Raw genomic sequence first — 26,002 nt, 5'->3', positions numbered from 1 at the left:
GACTTGCAGTGAGTCTACTCACAACCTACACACTATAACTATCCACTAGCTGTACTGTATGTGTTGCCAGACTTGCAGTGAGTCTGTACTCACATACTACACACTATAACTATCCACTAGCTGTACTGTATGTGTTGCCAGACTTGCAGTGAGTCTACTCACAACCTACACACTATAACTATCCACTAGCTGTACTGTATGTATGTTGCCAGACTTGCAGTGAGTCTGTACTCACATACTACACACTATAACTATCCACTAGCTGTACTGTATGTGTTGCCAGACTTGCAGTGAGTCTGTACTCACATACTACACACTATAACTATCCACTAGCTGTACTGTATGTGTGTTGCCAGACTTGCAGTGAGTCTGTACTCACATACTACACACTATAACTATCCACTAGCTGTACTGTATGTGTGTTGCCAGACTTGCAGTGAGTCTGTACTCACATACTAAACACTATAACTATCCACTAGCTGTACTGTATGTGTGTTGCCAGACTTGCAGTGAGTCTGTACTCACATACTACACACTATAACTATCCACTAGCTGTACTGTATGTGTGTTGCCAGACTTGCAGTGAGTCTGTACTCACATACTACACACTATAACTATCCACTAGCTGTACTGTATGTGTGTTGCCAGACTTGCAGTGAGTCTGTACTCACATACTACACACTATAACTATCCACTAGCTGTACTGTATGTGTGTTGCCAGACTTGCAGTGAGTCTGTACTCACATACTACACACTATAACTATCCACTAGCTGTACTGTGTGTGTGTTGCCAGACTTGCAGTGAGTCTGTACTCACATACTACACACTATAACTATCCACTAGCTGTACTGTATGTGTGTTGCCAGACTTGCAGTGAGTCTACTCACATACTACACACTATAACTATCCACTAGCTGTACTGTATGTGTGTTGCCAGACTTGCAGTGAGTCTGTACTCACATACTAAACACTATAACTATCCACTAGCTGTACTGTATGTGTGTTGCCAGACTTGCAGTGAGTCTGTACTCACATACTACACACTATAACTACTGTATCCACTAGCTGTACTGTATGTGTGTTGCCAGACTTGCAGTGAGTCTGTACTCACATACTACACACTATAACTATACACTAGCTGTGTATCATTCTGACCTGTTCCATAATGATTTTTCTTACATTAATATCTCCTTTTACAGTAAATAAATTCCCGAGTAATATAACTAAGAGAATGACATATATACAGTATCTAAACAATCAGCTGTGCTTTAGAGAATGTTCAACAAAAGCTTTTGTTTTCGGAGGATTTAAAATATATTTGTACCGTAATAGACCAAAAAATACACAGATATTGCAGAGCTATCATGTAGATTATGTAATCACACCTTTCTAATCAGCAATTTTATAGTGGTTTGCAATTATTTTGCGTTCGGATATTACAATTACTGTAATTAATTAAATTACTGTGTCTCTTTGCATGTAATATGGAAGAAGAAAGTTAGAACACAATTTAAGAATAGAAATCATGACATAAAAGAAGGAAAAACAAAAACTGATACAGCAGCTTAACTGTAGTTGAAACGCCGGGGAAGTATAACTTCATGTTCGTTACAGGTGTTCAAATATTATTACTCCTTACCTCATAGTGTGAAGGCTTATATATATTCCAACCATGTCAAAATCTAGGTAATGACAAATGTGAGGGAATCGAAATAGGCCAAACTAAGAAATGAAAGTGAAAGAAATGAAATGAAATGAAATGAAAATGAAAGAAATCAGGAGTGTTAGCTCAGTGGTTAACGCCGGTGCCTTCTTATGATAAGGTCCCTGGTTCGAGTCACTCCAATATCAATGTATGTTGCCCCTTTACAGAGTTGTTGACAATTAACAATTCATAATCATGGACATTAAATATGAATCTAAGAGACTGACTTCGGTCAGCTTGCGGCTTTGATAATCCAATGATGGCTTCTTCCCGAGTTCCTGCTTGCAGGAGGATCTAAAATACATACAATACATACATACATACAGTACTTACTTACAAAGGGAAAGGAATGGAATGGAAAATTAAAACAGTGATTGTTTAATTGATAAACTTCTGGTTAACTGTATGGGGCTGTATACATAAGTAACCAAATTTGATCCACTTTCAATTTGAATGTTTCTACTCGAGTCTAGTACGCATGTACAATAGATCTACATTGTAAATTAACAATTTCTCACGTGCCAGGGAATAATCCAGTGTACGAAATTTGTTATAAAGTAGCAGTTTAGGTTAGGCAGGAAGGTTAGAACTAAATATTGTCTCTTTATAAAAACACTATTGTGATTCAGGACAAAGCTGCTGACAAAACTGAGAGTGCTTTAGTCACTCTGCTGGAATAAATGTTGCCGAATAAGGAGTACGTTATAATCGGAAGTCGTTCCGCTGCAGTAAAGACTGCCGCATATAATGAGTAAGATTTACGTCAGTCCTTATTTGACAATAAAATTGCTGCATAATTAGTTTTCTTTAGTCTTTCTTGTGACTGTTAATATTGCCGCATAATGACTGCGATTTTTCATGAAGTCATTATGCGGTAGTAAAAACTGCATAATTAAGACGATATGATTTTTGTTCGAAATGGCGGCCCAATAAAAATTCAAGCCTTGGTCATTAAGCTGCGTAATGACTTGTAATTGTTTTTCTCATTATGTCACACAAAATGTACTACTCTAGAAGGAGTAGAAGCTGCATTAAAAGTTACTGAATAATGTCATTTTGGCATTTCATAGATACCAAATAAATTATTCTCTGTAAAGTCTCAATTTCCACATCATTTGTTGTAAAAGCTTAAATTCAGTAAGTAAATAAGGAGACATGAACTTAGGAATTATAGTGCAGGGAAAACAAAGAAAGTTATTAAAAAACCAGAGTAATTACTTAATGTCCACTATATAGGAAGGTTATAGTATTATTGACATGCATGCAGCCATCTATAATAAAGTAATGTACACTTTATTCATGTGGAAATTTAACAAGCAATTGTTGTACAATCTGTTGTACAAAAATATCCTCAAAAAGGACACATACATAATATTACTATGTTTTTAGAGTTAATGCTGTATCCTCTTGATTATCTCACAGCTGGATTGAGAGATGATTGCTATACCCCAAAACTTACTAATTACATATTTATATCTGATAGGGTACAGAATATTGATACGAATGACAATAATTACACTACCGTTCTCTCACTTACTATATGCCATCCGATCTTGCATGCACCACAGCACCGATGAACCAACTATAGTACTAAACAAGTCATTGTAGGACGGCTGACTGGTAGATTTGGGAGGAAGGAGGAGGGCAATGTAACCTCGTAGAGGGTCACACTGGGGGCATCATGCAACGCTAGAATGTTACCATATGCATATGTATGGAGGAGACAGGTAACAGAGGACTGAAGTAAATGTTTTAGTTTGGCGGTAAATCAAAGGTCATGTAGCACCAGTCAGTTACCGTAGAGCACAAATTGCACACATGCTGACTTCATGGGGAGATAGACCAAGGTCCTACAATATATACAATATAAGATAGTTCCATTCACAAATTCAATACAGTACATGATCGCCAAAGGAACATGGTATCAAATTCTCTGTTTTATATTCTTGAAAGGATTTCCCTTTCAAGGAAGGACTTCCTGTGAATGATTTCATGGGAATACGGTACAGTACGTCCACGCCTTCCACGAAAGCGACGTTGTTGAACTCTACTGACACAAACGGACAAGCAGAGAGTATCCAAAGTTCACTTTCTTTATAACTTCCTATATTGAGTAGATCCTTTCCGTAGATCTACTCAATTGTAAGGTGTTAACTGTAATAGTAGGCCTACGTACTGCACGACTAATGTGCTTTGCAATATTAGCAAACATGTACAGGTCAAACTATCCCCCCCCTCCCCCCCCCCCTTCAACCCATATCGACCAATAGTGAGCAGGATATGGATAGGAATATGGAAACAATGGATTAAAAATTTAAGTATTTTATGCGTACTTAACACCTTTGACATACATATAATGGAGTGTCGGAATGCATTTGCATGCAGTCTCTTACGGTTATTAATTTGAAAATAACCAGGTACGTCTGACATTGTTTAGCTCTGTAACTTTCATGAGCCTATGAAAGAACAATATGTATGCTGATCTTTCGTTGAACAGTACACTTCATATAAGGGCCACTAGAAACTGCACACTTTATAGTACTTATATAATGTATGCATATATATATCATATCCATATATGGTACTGAACAAAAACCCATCCATGATTTAAAGGTCAGTACCAGTTCTCTTAAAAGTTCAATTGATAGGCAACAAAACAGGAGGTTCCAACCTTTAAATTATTGTTAAAATAATTCTAAACTATTCTAAATTCTTGTTAAATTGTTATATTATTGAACTTGATCATAATATACTGTAGGAGCTTCAGACAAGACAAATTGTTTGAGAATGGCCGAGTTATATGCAATGTTCAAATTTGAAATTGCTTGGATGGCCCATTATGTGGATCTTGTAACATAATGTGCACTGAAGGTCTTAAAGGTTATGATCAATAGCCTGCACACGTTAAATGTTTATTCTTTTCGGGTACATATTTTGTATCACAATGATAATTTAAATACACACATTCAGCACAATTTGTCAGATATTAAGCAAACCTTTCAGGTCTTGCAAAATTGATTCCTTCTAGACTTTTCTCTCCAAACACCTAGAATTATTCACATCCACACTCGCAAGCAGAAAACAGAAAGGCATTACTAATTTTTGTTTGTTTGTTGATATACCATTACAATTGAGCCAAATATGTGGTAACAAGTAATTATCTTACTAGGTTAACGAATTTTCAGTGCAAAATTGTTCTCTTCAATCAGCGAAAATACATTGTCCAGACACGATTTGATATTATAATACTGTATATCACACTTATAACCATAAAATATCATAACATACCATAAAATATCACAATTATTACCATAAAAGCATATTGAAAACTTTCACAAAGTCTGACATAAAACATTTAATTACAGTAAGTTATTTGAAAGGAATTAGCTTTGAAATCAAGCCTAATATTCTACATTGTTATTATGTGACTTACTGTAGTGAAGTAGTTTTGAAAAGCAGCGAAACATTTAGCAAACCTCAGTTAATATTTGATGCAAAGCTTGCACAGTTTTGTCTCCAAATTATTTTTTTTTGCTAAAAATTGTTAAAAATTGTCTTTGAAGTGCTGTCCTGAAGTTTTGAACCTTCCAAATATATATTCCTCAACACCGAAAGGTGCTAAACTATAAAGAAAAGCAACCAATGGCCGAATGTTTGCATTATGGACTGCATATTAAATGATGCTTGATGTATAATTATTTGACGTTTTACATATTTGGGGCAATATTGATGGACATGAAGAAAGAATTGATACTTACGCCTTATGTGACTAAGAAAGGGTGCTTATTTTTTACTCCTGGGGTAGTCTCAGATAAATAAACAACCCCATACTACAAAGTTTCCCATATAGCTTGACAGCAGAGTCTCGTAGCCAGCTATCTACATCAGGTACTTTAGGAGAATTCATCAAAGACCAATGTGTGATATATAGGCTTTCACATGGGACGAATTTCACAACACAGGGATCTCCCAGGACTATGATTCACCTCTTGGGTCTGCACCACCATCAATCCTTCATCTACACAGTACAGTAGCTGAATTGTCATTCACTGAAAAATATCGACTACCCCGGATCGATCGCCAAGATTATTTATCATACTTGAGCCAACTTTGAACAGAATGCAATGTCACTAAAACATACTGTGTTTACCTTACCTACTGCAAATTTTTCTCTAATTTCACCTGAATTTTTTTCTACATAGTAGGTTTTTTTTATTTGTTGCCAAAAGCAGGACGAGATGAAATTAAGCTTAGCGCATGCTGTAAATCTTGGTAAAACACAGGCGCATGATGAACTGTTTATGTGCAGCTGGGAAGAGGAACTTAATTACACACAAGAGAAACACACACTACTCAAGACCATACAAGCTATATCAAGTATACTGTAGAGTAACGGCCAGGTATATACTGGTTTAACATGTTTTAGTAGTTGTATGTGCAAGGATGTGTGAGTATATACTGGTTTAACTTGTTTCAGTGTGAGTATGGGAGTGCAAGTGTGTGTGAGTATACTGGTTGAATATGTTTCAGTATGAGTATGTGCAAGTATGTGTGAGTATACTGGTTTAACATGTTTCAGTATGAGTATATGATTATGTTCAAGTATACATGTGTGAGTAAACTGGTTTCATGTTTCAGTATGACTAGTCTATGTGAGTATGTTCAAGTATGTGTGACTATACTGGTTAACATGTTTCAGTTCGATTATGTATGTGCAAGTATGTGTGAGTATACTGGTTCAATATGTTTTAGTACGAGTATGTGAGTATGTGCAAGTAAATGTGAGTATACTGGCTTCACATGTTGAGTATCCCAAAACTGACCGGGTGTTTACGAATGTTTACCTGTCTCCTCACAATCTCAGTACTCTCATTCTACCATATCTAGAGTGAAGTGGTAACCTTTTAACACTGTGCACCCTCTATGACCGGACCTCCAGTCAACGAACTTCCTTTTCATTCTACCACCCGCAGTGTCTAGAACGTTTGTTTGTTTTGTGCTCGGCTTTATTTTCTATTCAATTCGCTCAGAACTGTTGTTATCAGAACATTTTTTGGTTCTTTTAGGATTGTTTCGAGGATGCTTGATTGTGTTGAACACCTTGAAATGAGCATTTTTTTTTGGACAAACTTTTTAATGACATAAATGGAGGGAACAAATAGGCACAATTAAAGGGCAAAACTGCTGATGTTGGAACATTTGAATGTTTACAAACATATATTGGGGAAAAATATCCTGAAACTCTAATCATATTACAATTTTCCTCATTTATATATTAAGTTAAGTTATGGTTTACCAGGCTGGTAACATCACAAGTATCCTTGTTTTGTACGCTTTGAAAGAGCTAAAGTCTTCTTTTAGTACTTTCTACCTTCAATAATTCAAAGCCCTCGTGCCAGCATATTGTCCACTAGAGCATAAATGAACCATGATCTTCGATTTAACCAGAATATTCCGCACGTGCCGGCTTCAACTTCTGATGTTTCGGCTCGCATATATATGAATGTATCCTAGTATGCTTAATTAGGTGCGCGATGCAAGACTCTGTCATGGATATAACGTTTAATGATGAAAGTAAGCAAGGCCAGCATCTGAAAATATATATGTCAACATCTTGGCTCCAGGGATTAAACAGACTGATGAATCGTATTTGTAAATTTAGCACAAGACAGGAGTGATTATGGTTTTTGTCTTTAACATGTATGCAAGGCGCTAACAGGTGAAAACACTAAACATGTTACATATGTACAGTGTGGCTTTGCATAAATGATGATGGCATTGTGAATGTTAGATGCAGCGAGCAACACTCCCAGGCATGTCAGATTAAGAAAATTATTCCTCAGTAATGGATCGTAAATACTGCAGAAGTATGCAAATTACAAACACTCTACTGTGCAGTGACAGGATTTATGCATACTGCATATATCTGTCCATACATTAAAATTATTATCCCGTAAAATGTATTTTTTCCATTTTTCCTTGCTGTTTTTTTTTCTTCTTTGGCTTGTCCTTCTGAATAAAGTAAGGTAAGTAAACACGGTCGGAGAGAAATTGCGAGCACTTTGCTTTTCATTTTAAGTTGTATTTGGCAGAGAAGTATACATAATAAATGTCTTTATATGTCCTTGAGAGATAGATTAACACTTAACTGTTAGTTGTGTAATTCTGACTGTAGATCAGAAATTTTATGGTTATTTAAGAATAACGGTCATACATAGATTACCTGTATGCAACGTCTGCAAAGGTGTTAATAAATGCACTTTACAGTACGCACACACTCACTAACACAATCACAATTAAAAGTGCAGATTGAGCTTATTAAGGAGCATGTTACAATTTGCCTATAGCTGGAACATATTTCATACCTCATAATTACACATGAAGGAGTATAAATGTACCCAATGTTACCTTTAGTACTTTGTAACAAAAATCACCCAAGAAAGAAACCTTGGCACAAAAACCCAAACTATCAAACCACTGATCCACTCTTAACCCCAGTCCCCTTCAATGCATCAAGACCGTGACTGTGTGATCATCATCAAATGTGCATCACAAGCCCCTCATAAAGTGAACTACTTTTTAAGAAAATAGTCGCCCAGGAAAGAACCTGGGCACGAAAACCAAACTACCGAACGACTGATCCGCTCTCAAGCCCAGTCCCCTTGCATCGGGACTGTGACTGTGTGATCATCGTCGGGTGTGTATCACCATGCCCCTCGAAAGGGAACAGATACTACACATAATCTTAGCCAAAAGGCTGATAAGTGAACTGTCAAATGAATGATATTACACATGATTTTGCCAAAAGGCCAAGAAGCAATGGTGAGCATTAGTCACCAATTAGATGTTTGAAGGAGAGCTAATCCCAATCATAATTAATATCAGTTGGCTATATAGTGTACTGTAAAGTTGTTTCTATATGCCAGAGATGTATAATGAAGATAATACCACAAAGGTAAAAACCACTAAGCAAATCACTTATAAATTCCTCCAATAAACTCATCTGCGGAGCTAGATCAGTTTTTCTTCCAGGGCAAAACTGGGAAACATTGAGCTGAGGTTGTGTAAGCCCATAGCTACTTATCATCCACCACAAAAGTGCTTAGAAGTGTATACATTTGCAGACTTACATAAAATAAAATAAAAAATGTAGACTTCCGCCTTTTTCTCCAGTCACCATGGTCGCGTATGCCAGTACTGGTCACTCATGCTCAAAATTCAAAGAAGCATTTTCTTGCCAACACCTGTTTTCAGTGTCTCTTCATTAGCGTGCAGGGAATAATTTATTCGGATTTGCATCGCAAAATGCTACGTAAAATGGACAAATTGCCATACGAGTGCAAAGAAGTATAGGAGTTTTTGTACACAGCTAGGAACCCATAGTGTTTTGTAAGGGAAAGCTCCCAAACCTTTAAAAGTGCTATACAAAGTTTGTTGTGTATATTACATATTCATGAAGTGGGTGTGTCTATGCAAAACAAAGAGTTAAAATTAATTTAGAGTTATTAATAGGCAATTAAGTGATGTATGTTTCTTAGTAATCATGTTTATTGTGTAGTTATGTGCACTGGCTAAGTTTATGTGTTTATTATTTGTTGTTTGTTGTTGATTGTGTGTATTAGTTGAAGAGATTGCACTACACAATATGTAAGTGTACACTAAATTAGTTATCTATACAGTTGGACCTATGGTCATCTGATTTATAAAGTGAAAAATACCTCATGTGTAACTACAGGCTTAAATAACTTCTCGCTTCTCAGCCTTTCTCGGAAAATCGCCTCTCGAAGGATCGCTTCTCGGAAGAACACTTCTCGGCCAATTTGGCTAAGACAATGTGTAGTATCTGTTCCCTTTCTAGGGGGATGGTGATGCATCATGCACACCCATCGAAGATTTCACAGTCATGATGGAAGGGGCCTGGGGTTGAGAGTGGATCTATCGTTCAGTAGCTTGGTTTCGTACCCAGGTTCTTTCCTGGGCCACTTTTTCTCAAAAAGTAGCGTTAACCAGGTCAAGGTAAACCTTTTACCCTGATCAGATCAAGGAAAACCATTGAATCTAACCAAATATGAAGCATGTGAGCCAGCATTTACCAAGGACCTGACACTGGAGAGGAGCCCTCTATCGAGAAGATTCCAAATATGCCGTACAGACCTACTACATTAGAAGTACAGTATAGTGAACCAATGCAGTCAAGATTGAAGCTCAGGAAGGCAACGGTAATACAAATTTATGGTTTCTCTAATTACACTGCATTGTTTAATTTCTCGTCATTTATGTGTGATTATGATTGCAAGATTTCAATTCATAGCCTAAGCCATAAATGTAGAAGATTAAACATTAGAAAAGATGAAAGCTTACTGTAAATTTACAGTAGCTCAAACTGATCTCATAACATGACATTTAATCTTACAGACTATAAAGGAGGCCAGGAGGGGTAATGAAGGAATGTTGTTGAACTGTCTGAGGGCAAATAACCAAAGGTATTAAAGAATGTCAGTGTTCCCAGGAAACTTTTAATGCGCTAAACATGACTGCTGTGAGTTTTAATTCAAAAAGTTCTTTCTGAGCAGTATCTGACCTTGCACAATATTCCCCTAACTTTGAGGTTTGTTTATACCGACGATATAAAGAGGCACAATGCTGGCACTTTGGATGGTAGAATGAGAAGGTAATCTTCGGAGGAGCCGGTCATAGAAGGTGTGCAGTGTTTAATAAAAGGTTACCAGTTCATTCTAGGCACGTTATAACTAGGGTGCTAAGGTTGTGGGGAGACAGGTAAGTGAGGAGCCAAGTAAATCCCTTTGAGGGAAAATTTCTTGGTGGGAAAATGCTTATTTGAATTTTAAGCATGAGTGACCAGTACTGGCATGAGTGACATCGGCTACCAGAAAATGTGCAAATCCGACTTGCAGTGTAACTAATTCTTGCTCGTAGAATGGTGTTATTTTACCTTTATTTATAGCAGCCTATACTGAATGATACAGCGGCCAGCCTATTAACGGTTTACAATCCTGCATTATAGTAGGCCTATACTGCATAGATAAATGGTTCTGCATTACAATACTGCAGACTAGTAGGCCTATACTGCATACTGTAGATAGATAGTACTGCATTATAATATTGCAGTATATATATCTTCAACTGTAGGTCAAGTGTACTTAATTTCATTGAGTACAGTAGGCTTTTTAAGTCTGCCAATTTAAGGTGCATGCCTAGATTCAATTAAGGGAATCACATTTCAAGGTGAATTCTCAGGTTGTGAATAAAGTATTTAGTTTGCTGTACAAGGACACCAGTATTGTACTGTATAGATACACAATGAGAAGATCCATACAAGATTACCTTGCAAACTGAACCGTCCCATTCTATTCAAAAATAAAATAACATCATACTTATATACATCAAATTAACTCATTTTGCAAAACGTCGTTTAGCGTCCGATGGGTACAGTATAGCGCATTTCAAACAAACAAAAATTCAACCTTAATTTAATTATAAATTTCTAATTGTACAAAAGTGTAGATGAGCTGATGACATGTTTCCTTGACTTGCAGATATCTATGGTAAAAGCCATCAGAACCGAACAAAAATCTTTCGTAGGCTAAAATTTTTGAAATATTTTCGAAAGCATTTGGCCTTCCTTGAAGACCCTAACATACATGATATAAACTACCTGTGTTCAGTGCATGTATACATTCAAATATATATATAAGTGCAGTCTGTGTAATTCATCACTCAGTCTCTTTGACTTTTTAATGGTTAATACTCTAGGTTTAGTTCATCAGTTAATAGTTTTCACACCTTCCTTGATTCATGCAATCACTCTTTTAATTTCCAACTAACACAACCCGAGTCACATAATCACATTTTGGAGATGGCGTCTTACTGCACAGCATTCTATTGGCAAACATTGTTGTTGTTTTTTTATTGTTCTTGTTTGTTTTATGAGTTTTAAGAGAAAGCTTTATTGCAATATGACATAGTTTGTTGTTACAAGCTATATATAGAGAAGGCTTTATTGACACTTATGACATAGCTTGTTATTACAAGCTATAAAAAGAGAAAAGCTTAGGGGGGATGACGTCATTAGTATTATTTTTTTCACTTCGCTTCTGGCATCTAATAAAACATCCTGTTGTCCATGTTTAACGATTGATAAGAAAGATTTGACTAGACTAAATATAAAACCAAAACAACATATTTTTTAACCACTTTGGCCGTTTCACCGTACATGAAAACTGGAAAGTGACTTCAGTCAGCTTGCGGCTTTGATAAGCCAGTGAGGCTTCTTCGCAAGTTCCTGCTTGCAGGAGGATCTACATACATACATACAAGTGAAAACGATAACATAAGGCTTTGCTCATTGTGAGTTCCAAGTACATGATAGTAGTCTGACTAGTGAACGGTTGAGCCTCATAACTGTTCAGTTTGCAGATTTCATTCATCTCAACAAAGCAAACAAACTGACAAATCTCCTTGATGTACACACTCCCTAAAAATGTTTGGTGACAGTCCTCAGTAGTTCTACTGCATTACAGTAGTTTGTGATGCATGCAAACACACTTAGGTATATTTTTTACGAAAAACCCGAAGCAACTTTTTTTTCCCAGGCTGCATGTACCTAATTACGTGCTAAAATAACCCCTTTTCAGTAACTGAACTCCTTAACCGCAACCGACTAAAGCAAGTCTGATTTCCAGCGACACGTGCGACAAAGTCAATGGGACTTTAGTGTGTGATTTCTCCCACACGTAGTTAGGTCAATAGAGAAGCACCATTAATGACTTACTGTGTAAAATTGTTGAAACAATATTCGATCCGAAGGGTTCCCTCGCAGATGGTGATAATTGCAAACTTGAAGCAACGTCCTGATTGTTTTATTTTTCGATATCAGACTACGAATTTACGAATTTTTAATTCCTTATATGGTCAACTTTTCACTTTATTTACGTTCAGGAGTTACAACACTGATAACGTTTATCATACCAATTGTCAAAACCTGGCCCTAACCTTTTTTTTTCATTTTGTATCCGATGGCTTCTATTTTCCCCCTTCTGTAGTCTGTACAGCAATGCCATGTACTGTGTTTTGGCGAATTGCAATATTGTGACTCATCTTTTTAAAAGTACATCGCCCCATGTATGTAATTTTTTCTTATTAGTCTACAATTAAGCTATACTGTATCAAGAGAAGGCTTTATTGCTTATTGTTACAAGCTATATAAACAGAAGGCTTCATTGCAATGACATAGCTTGTTCTTACAATGAAAGATATGCTGTATTGGCCTCAAAATTCTTAAACTGTTTTTATTACAACCTTGGAGGAAATATTACTCACTGGGACCATTCAGTCATCTTCTGTGTTCCTTAAAATGTCTGGGAACAATTTGGAGAGTAAAGATCTCTAGGAAAGTACTTTTTGAAAACTTCTAGCAATTATAGCGTGCTATATTTGGGAGCCTACATACAGACTACCTTTAAGCTGAGAAGGCTTACAATGACATACTTCATTGTTAAATGCTATTTATAGAGATGGCTGATCCAATGACAGTTCATGAGTTCAAGTAGATTGGTTCTTTACACTCAATGTAATGTATCGGGAGCAATCTTTAAGTAAACATAAAAGATAAACTGTGCGACTCAGATTTCATGGGTTTAAAGTCTACATATTAAAAGTGACATCATCATGTGATACTATTGTATGTATATAGATGATCAGTTGAACACAGCAGTAATGTTCCTCAACTATGTCTCTTTTCTCTCCTTTTTCCATTTGCAACCTCTGCGTTAAAAGTTCTTACCTTAGATACTTTGTGAAGGGGGTCGACGGTGGCAGGTCCATTACCTAAAATTTCCCTAGAGCTATAATTGGAGTCATCTATCTTTCATCTCACAATATCTTATACTTTAAATGGGCTACTACGTAGTTAACATTTCAAATAATATTATATGAAATATCTACAACGACTCAAATTCTATAAATTTTACATGGATTATATCTGTGTGTGGGAAAAAAAGGTGCATTCATTCGGGAGGTATTATTCAATGTTTTGGCAACATGAAAAGTGAAAGATAAGGGCACCAAAATTGGCTCAGAAACATTAAAACCCTATATATTAACTGAATCGGCCAGGATAATATATATAACTCACTCGAATATTTCCTCTTTGAGGGCAACAATCTGGAGGATCTATCAACCCTTTACATTAAAACTGTACTTAATTTGTTGCTACTGTATAGTAGGCTATTACAGTATATAGATTGAACCAGAGTTCTAAACCCTCAGCAACTTTAAAGCAATCAAGATCATACGTTTGGTACAGCACCTTTATGTATGTAGCTTACAGTAAGTGAAAAGGTGCCATAATGGATGAATGCACTCTCAAACAACCTTTATGTCCTGTTATAAATCTGGGTTCCTAATTCAGGGAAACTGGGTTGAAAAGGACAAAAAGACCTTTACAAAAGCTAGGGCTGCATTACTAATGTATGCTACTACTGTACCATAGTAGAGAACTTCCACAGAGCCTTTCTTCACAATTCATATTGATACAGTACAATAGCTAACCTGAGGTGACACTATTAGAGTACTGTATGGTACTGTACAGTTGGTTCATTGAAAGGAGAGATTTGTAGTAGCTACTGTAGGCCTTAAGTGTGGATCCCAAAATTGGTAGTGTCCGACTCCTAACACAATTACATGTTCAAAGTTTTTTTTAAAAGTACTTTTCCAGTGCCTCTCTGGTCCTATAAATTACCAGTTCACAAAATACAGAATATATCTACTGTAGTGGAGATTTCAGATAAATCTGGATAAGTTATTGAACATTCTCAGTGCAGTGGGAATAGAATGAAGAAGGAATGTATAATTTAATGGCTTTTGTTTTTATGACGGGGGGGGGGGGGGGGGGGGCACATGAGTGCCAAATATAGTCGACATTCCAGCACAATTGGGGTTAATACTGCATGATGACCTTTATGGGATAGACACACTAGAGAATATATGCAATCAAAACAAGAAGGCAGTTTGCACAAGTACACAAATATTATGTTTTTACAAAACACAAATATAAACTTATTGAACCGACAAATTGTCTTCATATGGCACAAATATCAATTTTGGAATATACCGTTTGACATGGACCTTCTTATAACAGCTTCATCAAGCCAAAATAAATGTGTGGGATCCACTGTACAGTATGTACCCAGCATAGCACAAGGAGCTGTACGGTACAATTTTACAATGTACAGTATACCTCCAGTACTATACAGTACATGTATGGTAATACCTACATATAGGTAAGTACCTAGATATTCTGCTGCTGTATAAATGCAGTTTCTTTTGCAAGCTCTCTACACTATCAGTTGACCCTCTACAGTGACCTTTTCTACCAAAACACACTGCATATATACACCACATGTGGACAGTGAAACTGTTCTTGTATAGTACCCACTCTGCCATACAATTAGTCTTGGTAGGGAACTGGTTGTGGATGCAAAGCCTCATGGTCTCAACATCCAAGAAGGGGATGGCCAAATCTCCCCATTGCCCCTCCCACCCTCCCTCCCCCCTCCTCCAATGCCCTCTAATGTACCTTTCATCCCTTGCTGCCTTTTGTTCTCATTGTGCCCTATTCATTGGTCAGTGTTCCAAATTATCTTGCCCTGTCTGTTTGTCTGTAACTTACAAGTATGTTCTCTGTCTGTTTTTGTTTCAGTTCTAAACCTCTGAGAGAAGATCCTGTTACTTTAGGATCAAAATGTCAGGTCCTCTTATCTGAATGTACTTTGCCTTTTAAAATAAACTTACAGGGTAGGCTTTCAGAGGTTGTCCAGTCCTGAGACTTGAAGCCAAGCTACAGTATGTCCCCATGGGATCAAACTTTGCAGTTTTCATGTCTTCATCCCCTTCCCTCCCTCCCCCCCCCCCATTCCCACACTCCTTTCCCATCATTAAAGATCATCACTAAACTTTGAGCCAAAGTGTTAGCATCCTAGAACAATTGTTAATAAACTTGTGCAAGAGTCTATGCAAGGAATTTTTCAGATATAGTACAGTACCTGTATACAGTACTTCATCTGTCTTTTAACCCTGTGAACATACATCTAGGGAGGGTACCAGTCCATTGTGCAAAATTCAAGGCAAATTTCTAGCTGGTAATAATACCTAAACATTTGACATTCCACCCCCTCCTCCCCCCCCCCCCTCCTCCTCCACCATCCTCCATTGAAGTTTTAAAGAAATGATGTTTGTGAAAAATTCAAGGCAAATTTCTAGCTGGTAATACTACCTTAAAATTTGACCTTCCACCCCCACCTCCTCCACCATCCTCCATTGAAGTTTTAAAATTAATGATGTTACATGACAGGTACTGTAGAGCTAAGACAATTTGTAGACTCAGCGTGTGGTAGTTAAATTAATTACCAGATCTGATCTATTGCACATTAATTAACTGTAAACTCGATTAAACCACTCGAGACAGAAACTATCTACAGTGTGTCATGAAAGTTTCCTGTCATTTGACATGAGAGAATTTGATCACACCCATCCTCACATGACAAGGGGAAATGCATTGTACTATCAACATTAAAGAACTCTCATGACCTTTGGGGAAATATTCCCTCATAAATTTTCAATGTCATTTCCAGAGCGATAGTTCTACACTAACTGCATTACAGTATGTACTGTGATCTTTTTTCTGTAAAATGAGTTTAATATTACATATGCAAAACATTGCATGTCAGTATCTAATTACAACCACTTTTGAACTTGTATTTTGGGAAGTTTGTTTACAAGAGCTCGAAATAAGAGAATCAATACCACCAAACGTTTTGCTTCACTTGTGCAATCTAGGTAAAATTCATGATTGAAATGAAAGCAAATTAGTTCTGTCACACAGTTATGTAGCAAACAGTTATGTTGTTGACAACAGTTCTGTGTATATCAATGAAGAATAAACAACCCTACTGTACAACCCAACTGTACAAGTATGTTAAGTGCAGGATACTTTTGTACACAAGCACTATATACTTGAGAACTGTGTCTACACACTAACTCTATAGAATATATGAGGATGTGTGTAGGACTGGGAAGTCTGCTGTACAATAGATTATTTAACCCTAACATGAATGCAGAACCTTGAATGCAGAATGCAACCTTACAAAAACAATTTGATCAGACAAAAATGATAAAGAAATATAAAAGATACGACAGTTTCGAGAAAAATGTGTTCACCTTACACAGCTTTCAACTAGTGCTGTAAATATTTGAATATATTGTCTTTTAGTTGTGTTTACGGGTTCACTATTAAGCGAACAAAAGGTAACTACTGCAAGCACGGTCTTGAAAACCTTTTGAAAAGTACAGGCCGCACTTGGTTCAACTTTTTGACATGTTTTGCTATGTCACTACTTGCTAATTGGTCTTGCATCTTTACAGAGCTTTTACATGCTGTACGAATGCAGTGCTCAAAACTCACGTTGCTGCAGCTTCCTGGACGTTTGCGGTGAGTCAGTCTTTCTGTAAAGGTATGGCACAGAGGTACACACTTAATAATTTACAATGTATAACGGTTAGCCTTATCAATACTTACCACTTTCTCTTGCTCTTCAACAACTGATCTATGCACACAAGCTACCCCTTCACAAACACACATGCTATCCAGATCGGGTAAATATTGCGTCTCCAGGCACCGTAAGTAGTCCAGCATTGTGATCTTTTCGCCTAGTGTCTGGCAGATGCCTTCGAATCTCTCCCTTTCAAATTTGGTCCCCATGGCGATCAGCAGCTTTTCGGTGAGACACGCCGCTTCCTCCGGTTCGACGTACGGCGGCAGAGAGTTGGGTTCGGTATAAAAGTTAAACAGCCTCCACAGCTGATAGAGGGCAGTACTGGACACCGATGGCAGCTTGGTGTTCCTGGACATGAAGGTCTTATTACAGAGCATCCAACAGGCTTCCTCTAATTTTCTCAGATCCAACTTGGCAGCGTCCAGAAACTTGTTCGTGGACAGAAACTTGACGTATTCTTCGAAATTCATCGTGTCTGATGGATCGTGGAGGGCGTCGTTCAGAAGGTCATTGGCGGACGTTGTCATCATGACCGTCTGTTTGGCCATTCGTGCTGACCCTAGATGTGCAGTTAACATCTGCACACAGGACACAAGAAAACAAGGGAGAACAATCAGAAGAATTCTACGAAAATAAATATCTATATATAGCAGATCATTTTAATTTTTATTGTCTTTGTGAATATGTATTCATCAACCCCACAATACAGTACTTCGATTGCAGCTAGTTTCAATTTCAGAATTTTCAAAGGCAGCTACTGAAAACAACCTAGTGAATGGTACGAATTGTCGAATACAAATTTCAGTGACTAATGTTACAGGCACCCATTTACATCACATCTATGGATATATGTAGTAATTTTGCTCACATAATTAATGACATAACACACTATAATGACTACTGATATCCTATATACTGATGTGGTTTTTGATGTGGCAGGTCCCACACTGTAGGCCAACCATGTGTTCTCCTCAGTACTTAACAGGCTGACATGAAATATTTATGCCATGTTGGACTGAGAAACTAAATTGCAACCAACAACCAGCCTAAAAAGAAAGGGAAAAAGCTGGAAAGGAGATGTTATATGAATGTTTTCTATACTTAAAATTCTTCATCTCTATATTTTCTTTTTAAGCGTAAAGATAAAAAGTAGACGCATCTATCTGTACAGCGTACCCATGCATGTTAGTGACTTAGTGTGCAATCACCTTATATCATTAATTACAACTAGTTTAGCATGTATACTGTACCAGGCGCGTAGCCAGGAATTTGCCAAGGGAGGGGCGAAACTGTAGATTCGGCATTGCAAACTATCTAAGCGTAGCGCCACCATGGTTGGCGCGTAGCGTACAAGAAAATTTTGGCTGAAAATGCCTCCCAGATCACTAGAAATGGCACTTCCCAGGCCTTGTAAGTTGCATCTTAGCATTTTCTCTTTTGAAAATACTAGCGATATCATAAAAACATTAAATATAAATATAAAAAATATGCTCAAGTGGGGGGGCGGCTGCCCCCTTTGCCCCCCCCCTTGGCTACCGCCTGTACTGTACTTGATTGCAAGTAGAGTAACTTATGTGGTACTTGTGTTCAGGTGGTATAGCTTGAATAAAAGGCTATTTCACTTCAGTGACAGCAGTAGTATACATACATATTACCTGATTGGAGAGACTTTAACATTAATTATCATTGTGTGAAGTCAAGGCTGGAGATGCAATGGCTCCCCTGCGCCACTTTGGGAATGTTACGAGGCACCATTGAATGATTTGTCTCGAACAACACAGTATAAGTTCACATTAAAGTCCCTTTAAAGTTAATGTGTACTGTAAGTCCAATCACCACTCTTTTATTGATCCACCATTTTTGCACCACCCCTCTGTTATAGCAGTCAGCAAACACTATGGCCCACGAACAAGGATCCTCCATGAGGACTGAGCCACTACCCACCATATAGCCCTACCCCCCTCAGCCCCCTCCCCTCTCAGAATCAATGCACAGAATGTATGAATTTGCTAATTTGGAATATATGCAGTTCATGTTAACTTATTTCAAACAAAACTGTTTAATCATTTCTAAATCGGCAAGCCATGAGAACGTAAGTATGTGGTCTGAAAAAGTCTTTCAACTGATAACACTTTTTGGCAACCCACTTTTGTGTCATGCCCCATATTTTATGAACCACTGAACTACAATTATGCTGTTTGATAATATACTGTACAGTGCATGATACATGTAGGCATGAAATATACATACTGTACTGTAACTACAGTAGCACAGGTGATACTTCCTCTTAAAGTGTAACTTTATACTGAATATCTGAGTCTGAAACACTAAATGGATCAGATAAGGTTGATATCTGATCCTCAAACAACTTTTGTGAAGCAATTTAAACTTTTAAGACAAACTGATAAGATCTTTCAAATATACACAGTGGTGATACAATATGTCAGATTTACATATCATACAGTGAGGTAGAACACAAACAGTACACTGATGCAAGTGGAAAACAAAAAGGAATATTAATTATTACATGGAGAATAAACAAATCATACTTTGTCATATTGTTATAGCCTAAATCTAAATTTTATGTTGCTGGAAAATTTGAGAATTTTTCCAGCTGTATATGGTATGGTTTTTTTATCACTGTATTATAAGTATGCACAGCATTACAATGATCTAGGGCATAAAGCATACATACATTGTTTTTCTTTGTTTTGTAAGTATCAGACGAAACACAAAAAGCCTCCTCCTGGGTTTCGTTTAATATTGCAAAACCCTAGCTGATAGAATGCAAAACCACTCATCCTTTTAATAAGATAGGCATTTTTATTTGTAACGGTTATTTGCATCACGCAATGTATCAGTCACTGGAAGAGCCGATTTGCAGTTGTACTATTACTTTCTATCACTTGATTAGAAATAGAAACTGAAATTTACACACTATAGAAATGTGTAACATCAATTACTCATATTACTATAGCCCATGTTTGTGAACATTTAATTCACTATGTGAGCTTTAAACACTGTGTATATCACATCTGCAGTGCCCAAAATAAAATTGCCCAGTATGAACTATGATTATGAATTAAGGACCTACAGTAGTATGCCAACTTATGTTAAACAGTCTTTCTCAAAAAGTGCTAGCTGGTTGGCACATGCAGAGATCTATTACTGCAGCTTCTTGTCTTGTTTTTCACAAGTAATTTGACTCAATTTTACTTATCTGGTATAAACCTAACATAACTTTAGAAGTAGGCCTAGACCCGAGCACTTAGGCCTAAGTTAGGCCGAGTACAAATCCTAACTTGGCATAGCAGGCTACAGTAAACACCAATACACAATGCTACTGCCAGTCTTCCATGTATACACGTAGTCTAGGCCTGCAATGTAGAAGTATCAGGAAAACTTTTTTTAACGAATTTCTCGTAGATATGAAACTTATTCTTCTCACCTTCAACTGCATTTTTGACAATCGACCTTGCGAACGGTCGTCAAGTGCGCCGAACGCGTACCACAACCACCTAACAACGTACTCCGGACGGTAGGCCATTTCGCTGATATCCAACAATCGTAACTTGTTGAAATTTTCGTCGTCTGTTTTAGTTCTTTCACTTGTTGGAATTGACGTGCTACGTTTTACAACAGAAAGGCGTCCCAATGCAGCTCCTTTGTGGCGTTGAGCAGACATCGTATTTAGTTAAGTAAACAATAGCTGTAGTAATAAGGACGTAGCGTTCGCGTTTCACCGACATATTACTCAGGTCAACTTTGTCATCATGTTGTTTTACTTGGAAGGTCTTCTCGCATCACATGTGACATCACATCAATCATTGATCTATTGTAAACAAACGAGCTTCGTGCGATGAATAGTGTAGAAGTACGCGCACAGTTTACTAAAAGCTAAGAAAAGTGAAAGCCACGCCCACTATAGGACAGGGCGGCATGCAGATTTCCAAGAAACAAAACGGTGTTTAATGTGAAATGGAAATGCTCAAACTTATCAAACTTTCATTCGAACTCACCACAGTAAAACCTATCCCTAAAAGTAACTGGTTCATTTTATTCCCGGGCTTCACTTTTATTTTTACCAAATGTCTTAATTTTCTTTACTCTGTACACGTTTTAACTATTTTATTAAGCATTATTAATGTATTTATGACTTCTTAAATTTTCATAAATTTTATATTATTATATATGTCTTATTAGAGGGCCTCGTTGAAAGTTAGCTATTGCTAAACGAGCTACCCTCTTAAAATAAAGTTTAAATAAATCAAATAAAAGACATAATAGCTTGAAATGTGGTCACTTTTAATGACGATTACCGAAGCCTTTTGAAAAATTATGTCGATCTTCGTGTGGATTGATATTCAAATGTAAGTTTGTTTAATGCTACCTAAATAAATAGGATTATCGTTGCTCATCAAAACATGAATAATGTCGGCTCATCTGAAGACTGCAAATCTTCAAGAAACAATCAACTCAAATTACACCATCATATACGTATACGACGTGGCATTATACACACATAGGCGTAAGTGCCCAATTTGATTGGGGGGGGGGGCTGTTAAACTTGCCCGAAAAATATAACCAATTATTTTTCGCGGGAGCGCGCGTTCAACTTGTGAATGTACACATATCATATAGGCATGCATTGGTTATTACATCGCATGCCGCATTCTTTTAGTAGGTGCCGGAAAAATTCTCAGCATATTGCCGGATTTTTCACAATAATATTTGGTTGGGGGCTGCATACCCCCATACCCCCCCTCCCCGCATCCCACGCCTATGTAAACACGTATACATAGGCCACATGATACATACGTCACGTCTCAGGCTGCTGAATATGTTTCTACATATAGGCTATATAACCTGTTCTGTACCGGAGTTCTGTGCCGGGCTTTGTTCCGTGTCATTGACACCTATACACGGGTAAACATGAATTGTTGTGGTGTATATAGCTTCCTATTTTAACGTGAAAGATTTCGCAGGTACACCCGGTTCGGTAAGAACCAGAAAGCGGATGTATAAATGTGACGTCAGTTACCCGTTTCCTCTGCGAATCCTGCATGACGCAACAATTTCCTGCACGGATTTTTCAGAATTTAGTTTTCTTGTTAATTGTCTGTCCTGACTTTGCATTATTTTTCATTTAAATATATATTTTATTGCAGCCATTGGGGGGGGGGCGGTCTTAAAGTACTTTCGAAGAAGACCAATGAACTGGTTACTAAAAGGAATACGGTTTTCTATAACCATGAAATGGATATTGAGTGATATGCCTGGTTTAACGTCACCTGACGCACCGATATATCAATGGGTTTTATTAAGAAACTATATTTTTTCGATTAATTAATTATTTTAGTAGGTGTACCCTATTTATATTAATGTACATTACAACGTTTACAGTTATGTATAGCAACTGCTGATCACCGATTCTACTGAAACTGAAAATGCACAAAATAGATTATGCATAGAATCTGAACTCATTAGAACTTGTTCTTAGTACGTACAGCCAAGACAAAAATATATTCACATGAAACTTTAGAGATATTTAGACAAAGCATAATCATGATTCCGGCCACAGGGGAAATAATTTTATTGAAACTTGGAAAAAATTAGAAAATGAATTATCAAGAGTGAATGAATCAACTTTTACGAAAATAAAAAATATATAAAACTGAATTAAACAAGGCCTTCCACAGTAACTTAACACATCGAAATCGAAATCGCGCTTATTTTTATACTATTATCTCCCCCCCCCTCGATCTCCCCCCCCCTGATATATAGTTGTAATTGTTGTCTTTAGCTGGTCACTTGTCCCAGCTCGTAAATCTTTAAAATGTACCGTTCTTTTAGTATAGAAAATCCAATATGGAAAACCATCTCGCTTAGGATCAATTTTATTCAGTAACCTCATTAGGTGTAATTCAATTTTCTACATTTCAATATTTCTCATGAAGTGTTGGCATATTAAAGGGAAACAAATTTTAAAAATAACCTATACTTGTAGTATTGCCAATTCGTAACCCAGTCTTGGACAAATTTAACAACTCCTTCCATTAACCAATGCCTCGTACGCTTTCAGTGGGCATTCCCGTCTGGGAGTTTACTTTGGCTTTATTGCAACTCCGCCTACGATTTCGGCGTCAAATACCGCATTGTCTATACTATATGTTGTTTTACACTATCAAAGTGAAAAGCTCTTGAAAATTTATCTGTCAACGAAAGCGTACTTGAAAATTAGAGGGCGATATTTCAGTTAACGCTCACAGATAAAATTTATATTTGATATAGAGCAGGGATAACACACTTTCTTGCACGTTTTGTGAGGACATAACTATTCAAAACTGTGTTGAAGCAATTGAATATGTGTCTGTTTTGGTTTGAGAATTGGTTACAATATGAGGTTCAAAACACGGTAGCGTCTTTCTAAGACTAGAATCTTTGCTAAGACTTAGTGCAGTAGTTACAATATAATGACGTAATCCACACAGTTTACCCGATCATATATAGATTGCTGCCGTCGTCTAACAAGTTAATGTGTTAAAATTTCACAGAATATGGACGACCGGTCAACTGACGAAGATGAGTCTGGGAGTGAAACTGATAATAGTGTGGTTGCAAATTCAGTCGAGTCGGCGAGAACTCCATCACCGTCAATTCTCGGTGGACTTGAATTGTTAGATTTTTTGATGATGTTTACCAAATGCTTGTCGGATATTAAGCTTATTCGTATTACTGTACGCCAGTTGTACAGTATAAGTTTCTATTAGGCCTAAGTTAGGCTAAGTAAATCTTCCTCTGTATTGCATGTGTGCGTCATTACTTTAGATTACGTCCAACATGTATGATACAGTCCTCACGTTAGGCTACAGAGGTCATTCGGATTTTTGAATATTGTTATTTGGTTCTGCCGAGTGACATAGATGTGACAATTTATAAAGGAAAATCAGTATGATGTTTAATTTCCAGTAAATCACAAATGAACTATTAGTTGTGACATTCTCTTCTAATTGTTGACTAGCCTAACTTAAGTTAGGGCAAGCCTTTAGTCCTAACGTTAATCTAGCCTAGGTCTAGCCTACCCTTTTTACTTTGTTTCACATTAACAATATTTTTAGCTCAAAGTTTCTCCTTAGACTTTCGTTTCTGGTGATACTTTCACAGCTTAGACAGACTTATCAAAAGAGACACACCTGCAGATTTTGAATTTAAACAACAGAAAAAACAGTGTGGGCAGACACCCCAGAATCAGGGTAAGCAACTGCCAAGTATTTACAACTATCAAGAAGGAAATAGATTGTTAATTACGCAAGGTTTTGCTTTTTGTCCTAAAAGGCTTGTGTTCTAAGGATTTATTTTTGCAACATTTGGATGTTTTAATTTTGCAGATGAAGAGGAAAAACATCCAGGAAAGTCTCCTTGCAACAAAAGTTACTCAAGGTAAATTAACAAAGAATTAAAATGTTGTGAAGTAACTTAGGAAGCCCCAGTGAATTATTACACTCTTAACAAAATAATTTCTTCAAATCACTCTAATATATTTGGACACCAGAGAATAATTATCATTGTTTCAATGTATTTACATAGCTTTAGCTGATTTTTCTGCCTTGTAATAAGTTGTATGTGTATATAAACAAGTCAGATGTTCAAAAATGTTATGAAATCCATGATAAAGTCCTCTATTCTTATTCAGACATTTCGCCACATAGAGGTTTTATAATTCAAAACAACTGTATGGTCAATTCTAATCAATGACACTTATCTCCTTATCACATGTGAATGTGCCCATAAGATGTGTGGTGAGCTAGACCATATCCAGGTAAAACAGTGGCAGAGCGTCCATACAGTCAGGGGGGGGGGGCGGATGCGCCCCCTGACGGACTCAAATAGACTGTTGGCGTCCTTTTCAGCTTTTTACCACTTTTTACTCATTCGCGATTATTGACTATTTTATTGTGCTCTCATCTCCCTATTGACATTTGTCACAATTTGTTGGTGTAATTTTCTGACAAAATGCTCTAACGGCGGTCTTTAATTTATCGGCACTTCCGTTGTACAAAACTATTTCCAAGAACTGTACAGGGTTTTCAAAGTTTCAACATCCATATAAACTTCTGAGTTGTCACAAATGGCGATGACACCTATTTATTCTTCGTTTATCTGCAAATTAGCAGGCCCGGAAAGGGTTATTTCCGGCGATCTAGGGAGTATCTTTACTCAAAATATTTTTGTACGCTCCGCGCCAACCTGTGGTGGCGCTCCGCTTAGAAAGTGCCCCTACAGATCATTCTCGCCCCCCTGACCAATACTCCTAGCTCCACCACTGAATTCCCTCTTCTTAATTTTTATTTTTGATTCTAAAATTAACTGCAAGCATAAGTCTCTCAAGAGCCTGAAATAATTTCTGGTTGTTTTCAGCTGCAGTAAAGATGCTGGTCTTCTACAGTTTCCCTTATTCAAGCCTGTTCAAAATTATCACCACTCACCAGTTTTCACACCACCAAGAAAATCGTTCTTGCCACCTTCAGACAGTGAGTTTAGTTATGTGTCTATTAAACATTAATTTATTACATACTCCAGAGTTTCATTTTTTGAATGTCATCCTATTTTTCATTGATCATAATTGGTTTTTATATCTATTTTTTCATTAAGATCATGTAAACATTACTGTGTTTTATTTAATTGCAACAGTGTTAGGTCGGCGATTCACAGTAGACGCAAAGT

The 26,002-nt window shown here is 37.1% G+C and overlaps 2 protein-coding genes across 9 annotated transcripts in view; one reads left to right on the top strand and one right to left on the bottom strand.

The window, feature by feature from the left end:
- The window catches only part of LOC139980516 (uncharacterized), a 51,952-nt gene extending 30,845 nt beyond the window's left edge, over nucleotides 1–21,107 (bottom strand). Inside the window, exons 1-2 of the mRNA XM_071992207.1 lie at nucleotides 20,727–21,107; nucleotides 17,302–17,856 (exon numbers count right to left, since the gene is read on the bottom strand). Of these exons, the coding sequence (XP_071848308.1) occupies nucleotides 17,302–17,856; nucleotides 20,727–20,963 (792 nt within the window). The 5' untranslated portion in view covers nucleotides 20,964–21,107. The remainder of the gene's footprint in view (nucleotides 1–17,301; nucleotides 17,857–20,726) is intronic.
- LOC139980515 (uncharacterized) overlaps nucleotides 8,519–26,002 on the top strand; it is a 23,164-nt gene continuing 5,680 nt past the window's right edge. For 2 of the 8 annotated variants that reach the window (XM_071992202.1, XM_071992198.1), the window contains exons 1-5: nucleotides 8,521–9,925; nucleotides 23,833–23,954; nucleotides 24,443–24,531; nucleotides 24,667–24,718; nucleotides 25,697–25,809. In XM_071992202.1, coding sequence (XP_071848303.1) covers nucleotides 9,848–9,925; nucleotides 23,833–23,954; nucleotides 24,443–24,531; nucleotides 24,667–24,718; nucleotides 25,697–25,809 — 454 coding nt within the window. In that variant the 5' untranslated portion in view covers nucleotides 8,521–9,847. The other 6 variants (XM_071992199.1, XM_071992205.1, XM_071992201.1 and 3 more) reach the window with 6 other exon arrangements.

The sequence above is a fragment of the Apostichopus japonicus genome, chromosome 15 (assembly GCF_037975245.1).
Source record: "Apostichopus japonicus isolate 1M-3 chromosome 15, ASM3797524v1, whole genome shotgun sequence".
NCBI classification, from domain to species: Eukaryota; Metazoa; Echinodermata; class Holothuroidea; order Aspidochirotida; family Stichopodidae; genus Apostichopus; species Apostichopus japonicus.
Note: the sequence above shows the minus strand (reverse complement) of the source record. Positions and strands in the feature narration are given on the sequence as shown.